Source organism: Trematomus bernacchii, unplaced genomic scaffold (genome assembly GCF_902827165.1).
Source record: "Trematomus bernacchii unplaced genomic scaffold, fTreBer1.1, whole genome shotgun sequence".
In the NCBI taxonomy this organism is placed as follows: Eukaryota; Metazoa; Chordata; class Actinopteri; order Perciformes; family Nototheniidae; genus Trematomus; species Trematomus bernacchii.
In genome coordinates, this window is record NW_022988050.1 from 4474367 (window position 1) to 4491041 (window position 16675).

Below are 16675 nucleotides of genomic sequence, written 5' to 3' on the forward strand. Positions count from 1 at the left end.
CCCTTTCATTGAGATTTACATCATAACTTTTTACATTTTGCAAAAATTATTCACAATTTCTTCTGTTCCTAGAACTGCTGATCTCTTGACTCTAATATCAATGAACTCAGCATGGAGTTGAGTCCTGCGTCTGCCCCCTTATATTTCAACCACTCTCTTCTTACCATGCATCTGCACTGGCCTTATGTGTGCTCACATATTATCTTGTTTATTGCTTCACAGGATCTGCTTTCCTGTCACCAGCCTAATCCTCGGGACCCTCTGCTCAGCGCTAACAGGGATAGGTGAAGAATGAAAAATCCACAGCAGCTGAAGGTATATGGTGGAGCTTGAATGCTTCGCATGACAGTGATGGATTAATTTTCCTATGTTTGTATTTATAAATTGTGATTTATTGTGTGGGACTATAGCCTGACAACTTGGCTGTCTGTTCATTTATTCTATTTTGTTTCTGTTAGTTCCAGAAAGGCAGATATTCTTTCCAATTCTTTATTTATTCATGTCTGTACGGTGTATTGATATTTCTGTGATATTGAAATGACCGTTCCCGATCTTTTTAGCACTGCTGAAAGGGTTTGCAGAAGTTGTTTTATTGTTGCTTATTTGTATGCATACGTATTTGCCTTAAAATGTATTTGTTGTAAATCAAATCAGTTTAAATTGAAAGATAATTCATCAAACAGAGTTCGGTTTGATTTACTGCTATGTTCAAACAGTATGACAGTAAGAAAGTATATACTTTAACTAATTCCCCTTAACATTAACTTCACTGTTATAAGAATGGAAAAAAGTATATACATATTTTGTATGCATAATGGTTTTCATTTTGTTTATTTGTTTTAATTCACACAAAAAAGATTCTTGAAAATGGCTCCCAGATATACAATACACTATGCTACAGATATACAAATACATGAATATATGACACCACTAAGACATATTTAAAGGTCCCATGTCATGCTTTTCTGGTTATTCCCCGTCCCCTTGTGTGTTATGTAGCTTTTTATGCATGTAAACGGTCTGCAGAGTCACAAACCTTCAAAGTACAGCCTGTAGCGAGTAAAACTCTAACACAGAAAATACCTGTGCTGCCCCAGAACGCCTCGTTGGAGATTTCTCTTTTTCCATTGTTTACTTCTTGGGTATAGTGTCGTATTTCGGGTATAGTGACGTAACGTAAAGTAACGGATTGGTCCAAACGTAACGGCTCCGCGGACGTAGCCGTTACGTTTGGACCAATCCGCGGACTTCCTCACACACACACACTCGGCGGGACGTTGCGAGGCTCGCTGCTGCGAGGAGCGGGACACTGTGAGCTGGCTCACTGGTGTGGGGTCGGCGAGACAGCGAGACACCGCGGAACTCAGCCTGGGCACACACACAAACTCCCAGCCAGGCTGCGGGTGTGTGTGTGTTTCGGGCTGGGTTTCGCTGTGTCTCGCTGTCTCGCAGACGGCCACTGGGCTCACAGGGAGGGGGGGGGGGGGGCAGGAGCTCCAACAAGCCGTTTAGGACAGAGAGTGAATACACATACTATGCAGAGATGCTCTATGAGAAACCAATGTGAGTTTGAAATTGCACAATATAAATCTATTCTAGTAGACCTCAACAATGGAATTATGATCAGTAGAAATGGCCATGACATGGAACCTTTAACATTCGCTTTCGACTAAATAACAGATCAATGATACACAAGAAAACTCGTACACATAGCAGCTTCTTCAATAATACGTACACACATTTTGATATAGAATAATTGCATTAACTTAAAATATGTGTTGCAGTGAAACATATTTAAAGTTTTGGATAAGTAAGTTTAACTGGAAATGTAAGAAAACAGATATAGAAAACAAACTCTACTCTCCATGTTTCACGAGGACACACGAGGACTTTTGTCCCACCCAGAAGCCGGTCACCATCCTCCCTTTGAAGGAGCTCTCGATCCGGTGCAGCAGTCTCACTTCGCTCTCCTTTCCCTCCTTCTCTTCTTCTACTGCATAAAAACTCATGACCCCAGCTGGCTGGTCGAGGTAAACCCCAATGGTGGTGCACTCGGGGATGTCCCAGATTTCTGAGTTATTGCCATTAAACCACACCTGGTAGCGGCATCCACCCCACCCGAGAGCCCAGGACTTATCATTCTCTCCAAACCCACATTGTCCGTCGCTGCCCCTCCTCCCTGCCCCCTCGTAGGCGACTCCTGCGACCACCCATCCTGAGTACTTCACCTCCCAATAAGCTCGGAAACCAAAGATTCTCTCTTTGCAAAGAACCTTGAAGAGAAAAAGGATATTTCTTGAGTGCAGGAAAAATGTACATCTGGATTTACTTGATAAAACCTACCTGGGGGGTATGCTCATATCTCTCTGGTCCATCCAGGACGGGACAGGTGACGTTATCAGTCATGCGTGACACCTTGGATCCACCCTCAGTGATCCACAGCATCTTATTGGCTGTCTTGTCATCCAGGGAAAGGTTGATCCAGTCTGAGGGATTTGGAACATTTGCAGCAAAGACGGTCAGAAGGAGAAACTGTACAGCATGTGTCATGAGAGCAAAGAAAGACGTTTTTAAATAGTTGCTCCTACATTTCAGAAGGTCAGCTCTGCATGTGGGCTCAGGGATGTTGGGCTCGTAGTCTGGGACTTTTTCTAAGAAGCAGAGGCATTGTCTTAGAAATCTTTTTTGACAATACATTTTAAAAGGTAAGCTATCTGTGAGTTCACATTTAGATATATCTATTTTTCATGGTTTGCTAAAACATCATACCTGTTGGAGAGGCTGAATCTTTTTTTCTTCCAGGTTTTGTCCCTGTAATTATAAAACAATCAATCTTAAGTTTGAAAACGTTTCGAAATGTAAAGTTAACAACTCTGCTCTCATCTCTAAATCTCTACAATCTAAAATAAATGTTTCTTACCATCAGTATGCACTTTTTCTCAACAAAAGATTCGTTTTCTGGCAGATTAAACTCCCGGGTTCTGCATTATCAGGCATTATCTACTGAGGACTAGAAAAGGAGTTTACTCACCAGATTTTCCATTTGCTCGCATGATTCTCTGACTGGGAGCACTGGTTGGCACCTTGAATCGCTTCTCTCTCTGCTGCAGTGAGGCAAATAGCTTCTTTATATACCCACAGGAAAGAGGGTATTCAAGTTTTTTTTAGGCCCCCTGGGGCTCCCTCAGAGACATTTTGGTAAGGTATGCGGAGATAATGAGCTCAGGCGTGCTACTGAGCCAAACCAGGATATTCAGATCAGTGCCCGATCAGCGCCAACACATGACCAGCTGACCCGTATTTATCTTTGTCGTTCTGAATTTGTTGCTACAATTGTTCTGTCATCGCTTTGTCATCATACTCACATCTTTGAAGTTGATACCTGTGCAGGAATGTGGTCATCCTTCACAGACGAGAGGGGTCACGCAAGACTGGAGGCACAGCTTAACGCCACATTTTTGGTGGAGAGAAGAGAAAGCTGGACGACAGAGAGGTCATCTCTCTTAATTCACTTTTTAAGGAGAGAACTTTAAGGTAATGATTTTTAAAAAAATTATAATGTTACTGACTTGCTCTGTTATGTCTTTTAATAATCTTAAGGTATGAAGTAAATGCTTCTTTGCTCCTTTGACAAAGTAATATATAAACTGTTCTATAGAGATTCCCCGGGTTTGGTAAAGTTAATAATTGGCCATTTATAAGCATCTCCTGAATGTGTATTGATTGGTGACTTTGTCATTTTTTATCATTTTTTGTAAAAGTAGAAAAAGTTCTAAACTATTTAAAATGATTACCCGTTGTTTGTTTTTAATGTGGAAACAACCTTTTTTAGGGAACATTTAACAGTGGAATCATAAGTGATTTAGTCTTAATTCTCATTTAACTTTGAATTTTTCCTTTGAACGTTTTATGATAAAGATTGTCAATAGACTCTCTTGGCGTTTCTAAAACTGAAGTCATGACCTTGACTGTGCCGAGCCGCAGAATGAGGGGTCACAGCTTGGCCTTCATGGTGGAGATCATTTGTCTGTCAGCATTGGTTTGAAAGCCACTTGGCCCCCGGTTTCTGATCTACGAGATACGATTGGAGGAATTCAGATTCCCTCACGCAAACCCGTCACCGACACTCCACCTCTCATTTATTTTCTATGTATCCCTGGCAATCTTAGACAGTTTGGTCACTATAGCTCCCGCTATTTACTGTTTAGTATGTTGGTTGCCTGCCAGACATTTGCTAGGCAGGAAAACTAGAAGGTTGGGGCAGCCTTGACTAGTTGGCTGTTTGCCGGGCCCATAAACACCTGAGCTCCCGGCTCACAGCGGGAAGCAAATCACAGGAAAGGGGTTTATGACCTGCGACATACTTTTTCTTTTGACCCTGGCCATGGGTATAAAGGCACTTGTAATAGTTTATGGTTGATGCGATAATGCATGTCAAGTCCATAGCTATGGAGGTATGATGACCTAAGGTTCCTCAAGGCAAAGAAGGTAAATAGGTTATACAGTTGTATTTATAGACAGTAGTATACATTTGGACTGCTTGTTCTAAGTATAGTGTATTTTAAATGTATATTCAAATGCATGGTTATGGCAGTACAATATATATATATTATACTGTAGATTGTATATTACATTACATTACATGTCATTTGTTAGACGCTTTTATCCAAAGCGACTTACATACATTCAGTACTGTGGACAATCCCCATAGGAACAATTTGGGGTGAAGTGTCTTGCCAGGGACACAACGACATGCTGACTGCAGTGGGACTCGAACTTGCTACCCCCTGATTTGAAGTCCACCACACTATCCACTGAGCCGAAGCCGCCGTAAATATATCATTTATATATATATTTATATATATATTATACTGTATTTTGTATATTATCTTTATATATTGTTGTTGTATTGTTATATAGAAAATCTTCATCATCCACACTTAGAGGACAAACTGTCTTTGTCAACTGCCATACAAAATGTTACACTTTCACTGATTTAAATATTTTCACTTAATTTCTAATGTTGACAACCAGATATTTTATAATTTTCAGAATTGGAACCCTATGAATGAAAAGTTTGTTGACATAATACCCCTATCGTTTTTTCTTCTTTTAAAAAAAACCCTCAATCTTATAGAAAGCAATCAAAACTACAATTCTGAAGTCAGTCAGGGCTCTAAGTAAAAATCCTGATGCAATAGAATGCGTGCCTTTCTGCTGTAAATGCCATAGGAACAAACCAGTGGTTTCTTCAACGGGTATATCTTTTTAAATGTTAGGGTTATGGTTAAGGTTAGTGTCTGCATTTTTGAAACACAGTTTATTATAGACCTTTGATGCTGAGGTTTCAGTTCCAAATCAAGAAAACCAAGCTGTCAAAACAAAACCTTAATGTTGCCTTGTGCATTTACTCAGCCAAAATTATTCTAATAAATAATCAAAAGGCCCTAAATGTCCCTAGAGCACATGAGTAAATACCACATTGCATCACATTTTGATATCGAACAAACACATTTGCAGCTGCTAGACCCCACACAGCTTCACCAGGAACCAAACATATCTTTGCAGTCTTATACTCAGAATTCATGTGTGTGTGCGTGCATGCTTGCATGTTTTCGTGCTTGCATGTCCGTGTGGTTGTGTTTGCATAGACCAATAATCCTGTCCACCATCAATGCATCAATGCTGTCACTGTGCAATGTGGAGGGATCAGTGGTTGTGATGCAGTGGGAGGGGGCGTGGTTTGCTTGGTACCAGGGGGTGTGCTTCAGATATCGAAGCATCCATGTAACCTTTTTAAGGGAAAACATACAGCTCCAATTACAAGCTTCCATCCTCCCCCTCCTTTTCTATTGGAACATTTCATGTCCGCCAGCTCTCATTCCTCCACCTTTGTCCTGCATTAAAGGTATATAAGAGTGGCATTAAGTTGTCACGCAGTGGAGCCAAAAGAGACCCATCAAACTCAGAGGGACCGGTGACATCAGGCTCGAGACAGGCTCACCACAGCAGCTTTAAAACCCTTTCATCAAGAATGCCAGCCACCAACAGAATCATTTCTGACAGCCGGATGGCGGATAAAGGTGAAATTATTTCCTATATTTTTCCATTTTTAATCATTTGTTTGAGTACAGTAAATTCAAATTTGTAATGTTTTCCTGCTAAATGTCATCCATTTCTTAGCACATCCTAAATTCCTGAAAATAAAATTCATTTTCTGGTAAATTAAGCCTTTAAGTAATATGTCAGCATATCTTAGTAGGCGCTAATGCAGCAATTATGATCAGCAATGCTTTAAATGTACTGATTCAAGTACCCCAGCCTTACTGTGACTGCAGCAGTTTTTATTATCCTCCGAGGCATATCCTGAGTGAATGGGTCACTAGAGTTAATGTCTGTATGGATAGCGCAATATTTCACAGGCCGATTTCATGCTTGTCATTATGAGGGGCCTATAATGGTTTTACTGGCTGGGAGCAAGGGTCTGTAAGTGTCAACATCATCTGCATTAAACAAGATTTAACGTGTATTCAAATGCTGTATGTGTAGTGTAATACCCATCTTGAAAATGGGTGACATTCAGCAGGATTGTAGCTCAATAATGTCAGCTTACAGACTGTTTTATCATGACAACAGAGGAAAACAATCTCATATGAACCTGTAAAATAACTTTCAGAGGAGTACCGTATCTACTTTGCAGTTACTGATGTTAAAAACTGTATAATTGTCATCTTTTTAGCCATAGAAATCTAGCCTTTTGCCTGTTCAACACAACATTGGAGTCCTAATAAAACGTGTGTTTCCTCTAACACCTAAAATGAGCGTTATCACCATAAAAACAGACACAGTTAGAGCGTAATCATTTCAAAAAAATTCATTCAACTCCTGTCACTTAACTAACAAGCCCGATGGCCTCAGAGGGAGTTCAAAGCTACTTTAGAGCTTAAATGTTTTGTATGGTGTCATGTTGTAATGAGGGCAGACAAAGCAGTTGTTTTCATCACAGCTATATTCAGACATGTGGCCTAGCATTCTCTCATCGCTCATCAACCTTCTGTCAACAGAGAGATAAATATAATCTCATATCCAAGTCACAAGTGGCTTTAAAATAACTGTCAAATTTGAAAAAGGCGAATAATCATAACAACACGCAAAACATAACTTCATTTTCAAAACTTCAAACTTGAGTTGTGTTCTGATGGGTTGCCAATGTGTGAATAATAAGATAGTTTATTTTGGAGATGTGTTGATATAAATAAAACTCATTACTTATGTTAGTTGACGCTGACATCTTAATGCTGCCGGGATTAGGTGTCTCCTCTTGATCTCAGTCCGTAACAACAAACGGGACACTGAATGCTTGTACAAGTATTCCTTACAAAATTGGCATCAGGTCCGAGCCTGAAATGCAACTGTTATCCATCAGCTATTAGTTCAAGGAAAGTTGCTACACAATACGCCGCCTGTTATCAACCCTAATTTGAAATCTAAATCCTAGCAGACTTAATTATCTTCTGTCTGCATTATAAGCTCCCTTTATTAAAAAATAGCCTCCTTATCAAATGTAAGAATAAACCATGTGATACAATCTATTATCCTCACATTAACTCTATTGCAAAATAGCTGTGTTTCATTTAGGCCAACATTAAATGGAATTTGTCCATTTTTTTTGATGGGTTTACTCAACTCTCCTAGTTGTTGTTTACCTCAATAAACAAATACTCGATCTACATCCCCAATCTATCGGATTTGTGTAAGTAGATCATGTCTCTTCTCATCTGATAAACTGCTCTGAGCTTCATGCAGCGCTCCAGTGTGACTGAGGCTTACCCCCCCCAACATTTGAGGTGTCTTGTTAATCCTAACTGCCTGGCATGAATCAGCCACTGGCTCCAGAAAGTTGCTGATGAGCCGGCAGAGGCAGATGGTTTCTAAGTATACACCCTTTTGCACTTCATCACCTGTTGGGACACACCTGACATGTACTCTTTCCGATATTATTTATAACAGCCCAGTATGAAACTCATTATACAGAAGGTTGCCCTTTCTCAAATTGTTGTTCTTTTTTTCTTTTCTTTTTTGCAGAAAAGAAAGTAAAAAATGGCAACTCACCAACAGGTAATTTAATTAATGTTTTTATTATAAATTATTATAATTATTAATATTATTATAATTATTATTATTAGTAGGAGTAGCAGTCGTTTTATTAATAAACAAATATTATTCATTATAATTTTTCTTTATTATTATTATTAGTAGTAGTAGTAGTAGTAGTAGTAGTAGTCATTTTATTAATAAACGAATATTATGTATGACTATTTTTCTTTATTAGCTTTTTAACGTTTTTTAAATTATTATTTAATTTAATTATTATTACTTTTTAAATAGTTTCAATGGATAATATTCTCAAATATTTTGTATCTAGCTATAAGCTAATTTCCAACAATTAATCAACAGACACAAGAGACATAACATGAGACATTTAATTTAACTCAAAATTAGACACTTTATTACAGGCAATCAATCAAAGACAAATCAGGCTTGTACTTTTTAATTATTCCGCGAATACAGATTACAAATGCCATCCGTCTCCAGTTTCCATTACCTTATCTGACCTTGTTTTTCTGTCACCTGCTCCTCAGAGAATGTCCCCTTCTACGAGCCAAACATCCCCGAGCCTAAATGCAGAGCTGATCTTATCAAACGTAAGATTGTCACTCAAGTTTTTAATCTTTCACAATTTGTAATTAAAAAAAGGTTTAATTTATTGGCATTTAATTCTGTTGTTTTGTACCCAGACTGGTTCAACCTTTCCTTTGATGACAAGACAGCCAATAAGATGCTGTGGGTCGGAGAGCAGGGGGCTAAGGTGGCCCGAATGACCGATGACCTCACTTGTCCCGTCTTGGATAGACCAGAGCGATATGAGTATTCTCCACAGGTACAATTGAAGATGCACTTATTTTTGTCTGAAATGATGCAATTTAATTTCTCCTGATGTTCAATATGGTGTGAAATAAGATAAGGGTGTATAATACTGTCATCACCCTGCCATAGCCATTAATGTGATTGTAAAACCCAGGCAACGGGACTCTCTACTAGAGGGCTGTCCCGTGTGTTTATTTAAATCCTGATGCAGCTGGTTTGGCATTGCTAGTCGGAGTACTCTGAATTCTCCTGCCCGGCAGCTGTAATAAATCACAGGTTATGTTGGATTGTCTCATGTCTCATCACATTCATTCCCATCCACGTTTCCAAAGGTTCTTTGCAAAGAGGGCATCCTGGGTGTCCGAGCCTACTGGGAAATCGAGTACTCAGGGTGGGTCGTGGTCGGGGTCGCGTACGAACGAGCAGGAAGAAGGAACAGCGACGGATCCTGCGGCCTGGGAGAGAACGAGGAGTCATGGGGTCTGGGCTGGAGCGGTTCCAGCTATAACACCTGGCACAACGGCTCCTTTGTAGAGATCCTGGATGTTCCCAAGTACACAACAATTGGTGTTTACCTTGACCAGCCTGCCGGTATCCTCAATTTCTATGGTGTGGATGAGGTGAAGGAGGGAGAGGAAAACACAGGAGAAAAGGTGGTTTACATTTTGCAACAGATCAGGAGCCCCTTTGAGCAGAAAATGATACCTGGTTTCTGGGTAGGGCCACAGTCACACTGCTCTATCAAAAAGAAGGAGGAATAAATGTCAGAATCAACATTACAACATCATATTTGAATGTTAATGATTATGAGAGAGAAGTTAAACTACCTTTAATAATAAAGCTACAGTTATTGCAGTTTTAAACACAAAATGACACATTACATTAGAATACTAGCAGTAGTGCACATGAGATGTATTCCTTATATTCAGTATCTCTTAGATATATAGTTAGGGTTGTACATTTCAGGTAAGGCAACAATGTGCAATCAGGTGCGTGGGGTTCACCTTTGACCTACCGCTCCTTTGGACTTTCCTGACACCACTGGACCACTCAAGGTTTATACTGATATATTTATATGTATTTTTATTCCTCCATTGTTAATGTTTGCTAATAATGTAAAGGGTTACCTGGTTTTAATGTTTGCTCTATGTAAAGTTTGAATAAATAATAAAACACTGAGTGCGACACAATTTGTCTTGTTTGGTTTCTTAAAAAAGTAGTGGTGCTAATATGGTGACTAACATTTGTATTTCCTTAACGTTAGCTGTTAGCATACAAACACCTACAAAGCTGATGTCATATTCTAATTGACGAAAACAAATCAGCGGTGATGCTCTTGATGCAGGACTTGGTAACACACATGATACTCTTTTACAAACAGACTTCTAATGTTTCAAATGTGTCCAGTGTCTGTTTTTAGCCTCACATAAATCTATATGACACAGCCAAGTGTGTACCCTGATATGGCCCCTGCCAAATACTGTTCCATTAACCTTAAATACTCCTTCAGACGCTCCTCAACCCCCCTGAATCATATTTACTGAGGGTATATAAGTCGAGTGGAAGACTTGCACTCTTCATATCGTGTTAGCAAATGGAAATGGATTATTAAAACCCAGCTAAAAGATGCCCACTACACCCAAGTCTGCCATAATCATCTCAGAGAGCAACAAACCAGGTACAATGAGTTTGTAGCATGAAAATATATGTTAATTAAATCAAATGCATTAGCATTATTAAAAACATGTATTAGCTCTTTTAACATTCATTACCACTGCCGGACTTTCTTGGATTATGGTAGCTGCCTTGTCAAACACTGTATTCAATTTAAGGCATGTACTGTATTTCTTAAATCCCTCATAGTGTAGTGTAAGCAACAGATGGGTTTCATACCAAAATGAAGCATGTCAAAACACATACATATGAGTCTTAAGTCGAGAGCACATGCTATACCTACCTACTACCATTTTGAAACTCTTTATGAATTTATAATTTAAAAAATGTACGAGACAATTGTTCCTAATATTTATTAATAATTTAAATTCTATACTTTCTGAAAGAAGAAACCATAATACTGAGATCTATTTTTGATTGTTTTACCTTTGGTCTTAACCTTTTTAGGCCAGAAAATGAATTCCAACAAGAAAAAGAAGACAATTCAAGGTAATTGTCTTGATACATGCTTTAATGCTCTTTATGATGTGAATATTAGTTTGTATTTTCAACCATTTTTCTTTCCGTACAGAAAAAGTTCCTGTTTATGAGGCGGACATCCCAGAGCCAACATGCAGAGCCGAGCTATTGAAGTGTATGAGCAGATTTATTTTAAAACAATTTAATGTTTAGCACTTTTGTCCAGGATTTAATGAACGAAAACTGCATTTGCTTTATTTTCCTCGTACAGACTGGAAGAATTTTTCTTTGGATGATAAGACTGCCAACAAGCTTTTGTGGATTTCCGACAATGGGTCTAAAGTGTTACGTAGGACTGAGGAGGTTTGTCCTGTCCTGGATAGATCAGAGAGATACGAGTACTCTCCACAGGTGACTCAGAAAATAATAGAAAATACAGTGACAGGCTTGTAAAGAAACACATGGTTTGTTTGTTGTAACTGTTGTTTACTTTTTGTTATTTCTTAAAAGGTTTTGTGCAAAGAGTCTATTTGGAACATGAGGGCTTATTGGGAGGTGGACTACGACGGGTGGGTGGCGATCGGAGCCACCTATGAAGGAGCATCAAGGAGAGCAAACTCCGGGCAGAGCGGCCTGGGGGATAATGAAGAGTCCTGGGGTCTGTGTTGGTCAGGCACACGATACCAGATCTGGTTCAACAGTATAAACGAAGACATATTAGATATCCCGTACAGCTCCACCATTGGAGTTTACGTGGACCAGCCTGCAGGGATTATCAGCTTTTATGTTGTGACCGGTGAGGGGCCAGAAAAGGAGGTCAAGCTATTGCAAAAAATTACCACCACTCTTAAGGAAAATATTCTTCCAGGTTTCTGGATGGGAATGCAGTCCTCATGCACAATAGTGAAGAGACCAGAATGAATTGCTAAAGCTAAAACTGATCAAATTCATTGATGACGTCAACGGTTTTGATACTTAAATGTCAACTGTTGCACATATTCCTGTACATCTTATTTTAATAACTTAAAGGTGGGGTATGTAATTTTGGAGAAACCAGCTCGAGTGCGCTAGAAATTGAAAGTACACAACTGGAAAAGATCTGCCACTTCCTTCAGACTTCCTTACAGAGCCCCTCCTCCAACACATACGAACGCACACATGACCAATGAGGGCACGAGATAAGTTTGTGCACAGATGGAAGGCTGACAGGCAGGTAGGCCATCCAGTTTTTTAGCCGGGCCGGCTTGGTCGTGCTTTTTACAGCGCTACGGCTTCCACAGAGGAAATGTTTTTATGTATTTATTGTCAAAGCATTTAATATATTCATTGCTATCGGGATGTTAAGAGCATTCCATGGAATATAACAAAAACCATACATACCCCACCTTTAAGTGTATTTTTTTTAACATTACGCATTCTTCAGCTCTATTTGGTTGTATTTTTTTAAAACTGTAGCATCTGATTGGAAAGTTATGTACTGATGTGTTGAGTGCCTTGCGACTTTCTGTAATCTAAAATAAATGTGTTACTATAAATGAATGCTTTCACAGCAAGAGTGTGTTTGATTGCTTTGAATTTTTTTCTTTTTATTTCCCGTTTTCACATCACCCCTTAAAGGGGACCTATCATGCAAAATGCACTTTTTGATGTCTTTCATACATAAATATGTGTCCCCGGTGTGTCAGGGAACTCAAGCAGCGTCAGAAAATAAAACCCTCTCTCTTTTCCTCCGTACCCAAATCTCTAAAAACGGGGCTACAACGGAGCTGATCCAGATTTGCGGCCGATATGACGTAATATCGGCGACGGACCCACAGCAATATCAGAAAAGTTGCTATCAGAAACAATGCCTGTTTTGGACGTAATATGGTAGGTGTTTACATTAGCATCGCTAACACTCAGAGCTAACCTGTACTGGAGAGCATGTGTGTGAAGAAGCAGGAAATAAAAAGGAACTCACCTTGTGGTATAACCGGCAAGAGAGAAAGCCTTTGAGCTCCATACTGTTTCAGAAATAATCCTTGATAATCCATGATATGGCGTTTCATCACCGCAGTATTTATTTTGGACAGTAGCTTCTGGGTCCCGCATGAGCAGGCATAAGCTCCGCCCCCTCTTTTTAAAAAAAATCTTTTTCTTTTAAAGCTTTATACATAAAATCAGCACTTTTGAAACAGGAAGTGAAATAGAGGGATATGAGGCATGGCTAGAATGGGTGATCTGTTTTGTATTTTGAGCAACACACTTCATAGACATGATTTTTATATATTTGCATATATCTGAGACCTATGCTATTGCCTAAAAATAGCATGATAGGTGACCTTTAATAAACATCAACCAATTTAACCAAATTAATCAACAGTTATTTTAAGGTGGAAATCAAATTGTATTAAGAAAATAGGCCATAGTAAGGCAAGTTTACTATAAAATATGTAATACTGGACCTAAATCTCGATCCATACAAAGAACCACAAAACAATTAACTTCAACTTCAACAAAGTTTACACACTGAAGCATAACAAAATATTTGAAACTGTGAAGATAATCAATTAAAATCCCCTTAAAAGGAAATACATGATTAGCGCAAATTAAACAACTAGAATAATAAATAACAATTATATTAATATATTAAATAACTGTATATGCAATTGACCTGAAGCCCCACAAATGTGGAGCAACAGCACCTTCATTGAAAAATGTTGTTTTTTCAATAAGTAAAATGATACAGCTGTTCTGCTAATTTACAAAGGCTTGGCTTGAAAGAAACATTAATAAAACAGCCCTCTGAGCCTTGAAAGAATAAAAAAGACATCAAAGGTGGGATTTAAACCCAACACCTAAACATCAGGATAGCTTCTCTACCAACTGAGATATCTGGAATGGAACGTTCAAATAGTTTCAGTTAACACACGAAAAAACATTTTTTGGTTTTTCTGATATCAATTTGAAAGTAATTTGCCTTGCCTACAAAGCACTTTGATGGATTATCAGCACATCTTAAAATGTGGTTTTCTATGCTTCACTGAGGAAACTAGCTTTTCTACAGGTTGATGAAGGTAACGGGTCTGACGTTCTTGATCTCTCTGGTTCTGGACTTTGATCAGCGCTGAAGATGGACCTGTGGTGAAGGTCGATGACTACGCTCCAGGATACTTGGGTTCGTAACCCAAATAAGGTATGCCACACAAGAGTGAATGTGATTGATGTGTGTGATTTCAAGGGTCTACTCTAATAATGAACAACAAACTAAACAAAAAATCCTAAAACAGAACTCAAATGCATCCATACAACTAAAAACTTCAAAAATCAACAAGGAGTAAACTGAAAACGTCAATTTTAAACAAGAAAAGAGGAAGAAAGTACCTGTAGGTCCACAGTTGAAAAACTGTTAAAATGTTTATTTCATTTGTTTAGTTTTAGTCTGCAGTCTGACTGTTTAAGTGAAAAAATGTGTACCCAAGGGAAGACAATCCTTTTAATGTAAAACATTTAACAAAAATGATTTCAAACTAAGTTAAAAATTGATTAAAGTACTTTCAATACTAAACCCACTTAGTCAATATTTGACCCCGGTGTTTTAAATAAGGATTAATTACAACCATTTATTTTCATTCAAAGTAAAAAGGTTGATAACACATTTGAATGGATAACCAATAAAACTAGAATTTCATTAAAGAAATACAACCTTGTGTTAGTTTGTTTTGATAAAGTAAACTGTAACCATGTATAGGGAGTATGGGATGAATCTAATAATACCATTGGACAGTTAATACATTTGTTTACACAGTAGATTAAGGTTTTCACACCTCATAAATAGTTAAATACACAGGGGGGGGGGGGTGTTGGTGGAGAATGCTCATGAACCGGAGCCTCGCAGCGGGGAAACTGTGGCGTGCATAATTGCGCCGCATTTGCGCATAACATGAATTGCGCCCCATTTGCGCATAAGATGTGGCCCCCTCGGCAAGATGAGGCCCTACGCACTCTGTGTGTTCTGCGTGTAGGGAGGGGCGGCCCTGCTAACAAACTGTAAAATAAACAAAGATAGTGTTACATAACTGTGTCCATATATAAATGTGGATGCGTACCTGTGATCAAGTCTGATTTACACAGTGGCTCCTGAGTATAAGTTAGGATTTACGGCCGGTAAGCATGAGACTTAAACCTATAAGTCGGATACAAGCATCCATCGTCGACCGAAAGAAAACCCAACCGATACCATGATCTAAGAATAATCCCACCCAGAGCGCCTGAGCACAAGCTTGTGTCTGGATTAGTTATGAACGGCATGTGAGTGAGTTGTAACTCTAAGCTTGTGACATTAGCAAACGGTATAAGTGACACATATAGCATGACATACAGGTTGGAGGGGAGAGTGTCCCACATTTCATGCTGACAAAACATAGACGATACATAATACTTTTGGATGAATATTTAAATGTTTTAATGGTTTGCAGCAAAACAAAGTTGTGTCTGTACTTTAAGAATGCTCTTCAAATATGACTGCTGCTTTGGAACCTGGACTGCTATCCTATGTGCAATCCTGCTGCAAAACACACTGGAAGAAACTCTTCACTGTGCTACATTGTTATATATCTAGTCTTATACATATGTGCAATTCTTACTTTTTGTGTATGTGTACATAGTTATTATATTCTATGCCATCTCATTATATATATTTTTGTAATTGTGTTCTTATTATATTAATATGACTATTCCTCTCATTGTGATTAGTGTTTTTTATTACTAGGCTGACCCATTCTCTTGTCCAATATATTTTATTGTCCCAGTGTTAGGTCACCTATTATGAAGAATACACTTTTTCATGTCTTTTTTACATAAATATGTAAGAAAAAAGAATTTCTCTCTTTTGTCCTGATGACCCATGTATATAAAAACCTGTCTGAAAATCAGATTTCGGTCACTTTGGGATGTCACAATGTAACCAACCAAGGTAACACCCCCCCACCTTATACCCTGAATCTCCTCTAATACCCCTTTCACACCAACGCAACTCTGGTTCAAGCTCCGTGCTAGAGCTTTTCAGGTTCGGAACCGGTACTTCGGTTTAGCTCCGGCTCTTTTCACACCGCTCAGAGACCGACTGGTGCTGCCGCTGCTGCGTCATGACGTCACAGTTTACGTCGCTGATTTTCTCCCCAACGGAGCTCACCTCACAACAACAACGGGCCGGGGACTGCGTTGCTTTTAATCATACGAAGCCAGATTAAATTAAATAACGACTTCTCCAACCTTATACTTTTCTCCAGAGTGCCGTGGTTCATTGTTTATTAATGTGTTTCAGCGGCATTTACCGACCGCTGCAGTGCTGACTGCTCTTCAACGGGAGTTTATTCTCCCGTTAGCTCCGGGTTAGCTCACACGGCTCTAAAGTATTCACTGTCTGACTGTCACACAAGCAGCTGATACATATCCCCAGTTCCCCTTAAGTGAATGTGTGTCAGTCTGAATTGACGCTGTTTGGCATCACAACGCTGTTATGAAAGTTTCTCTGGTATAACATGGGTGATGTTAGCATAGCAACCGAAGCCAAACTGACTACTTGCTAAGCCGTTTTCTCCAGGCACATTTTACCGGCGTATTTTTCATTATG

At 39.0% G+C, this 16675-nt stretch overlaps 3 protein-coding genes across 3 annotated transcripts; 2 read left to right on the forward strand and 1 right to left on the reverse strand.

The window, feature by feature from the left end:
- Positions 1 to 1842: 1842 nt before the first annotated feature.
- On the reverse strand, positions 1843 to 3067 carry LOC117474133 (tripartite motif-containing protein 16-like protein). The gene is made up of 5 exons (XM_034120176.1): positions 3032 to 3067; positions 2770 to 2811; positions 2589 to 2651; positions 2344 to 2486; positions 1843 to 2273 (listed from the first exon to the last, which is right to left on the reverse strand). Exons 1-5 carry the CDS (start codon positions 3051 to 3053, stop codon positions 1857 to 1859), a joined length of 687 nt encoding a protein of 228 aa, XP_033976067.1. The 5' UTR covers positions 3054 to 3067; the 3' UTR covers positions 1843 to 1856.
- Positions 3068 to 5908: 2841 nt separating this feature from the next.
- LOC117473920 (stonustoxin subunit beta-like) lies at positions 5909 to 10108 on the forward strand. The gene is made up of 5 exons (XM_034119888.1): positions 5909 to 6083; positions 8086 to 8118; positions 8643 to 8705; positions 8799 to 8941; positions 9261 to 10108. Exons 1-5 carry the CDS (start codon positions 6035 to 6037, stop codon positions 9687 to 9689), a joined length of 717 nt encoding a protein of 238 aa, XP_033975779.1. The 5' UTR covers positions 5909 to 6034; the 3' UTR covers positions 9690 to 10108.
- Positions 10109 to 10536: 428 nt separating this feature from the next.
- On the forward strand, positions 10537 to 12218 carry LOC117474040 (tripartite motif-containing protein 16-like protein). The gene is made up of 5 exons (XM_034120044.1): positions 10537 to 10606; positions 11050 to 11091; positions 11174 to 11236; positions 11333 to 11472; positions 11572 to 12218. The coding sequence occupies exons 1-5, from the start codon at positions 10555 to 10557 to the stop codon at positions 11980 to 11982; spliced, it is 708 nt and encodes a 235-aa protein (XP_033975935.1). The 5' UTR covers positions 10537 to 10554; the 3' UTR covers positions 11983 to 12218.
- The last annotated feature ends 4457 nt before the right edge of the window (positions 12219 to 16675 follow it).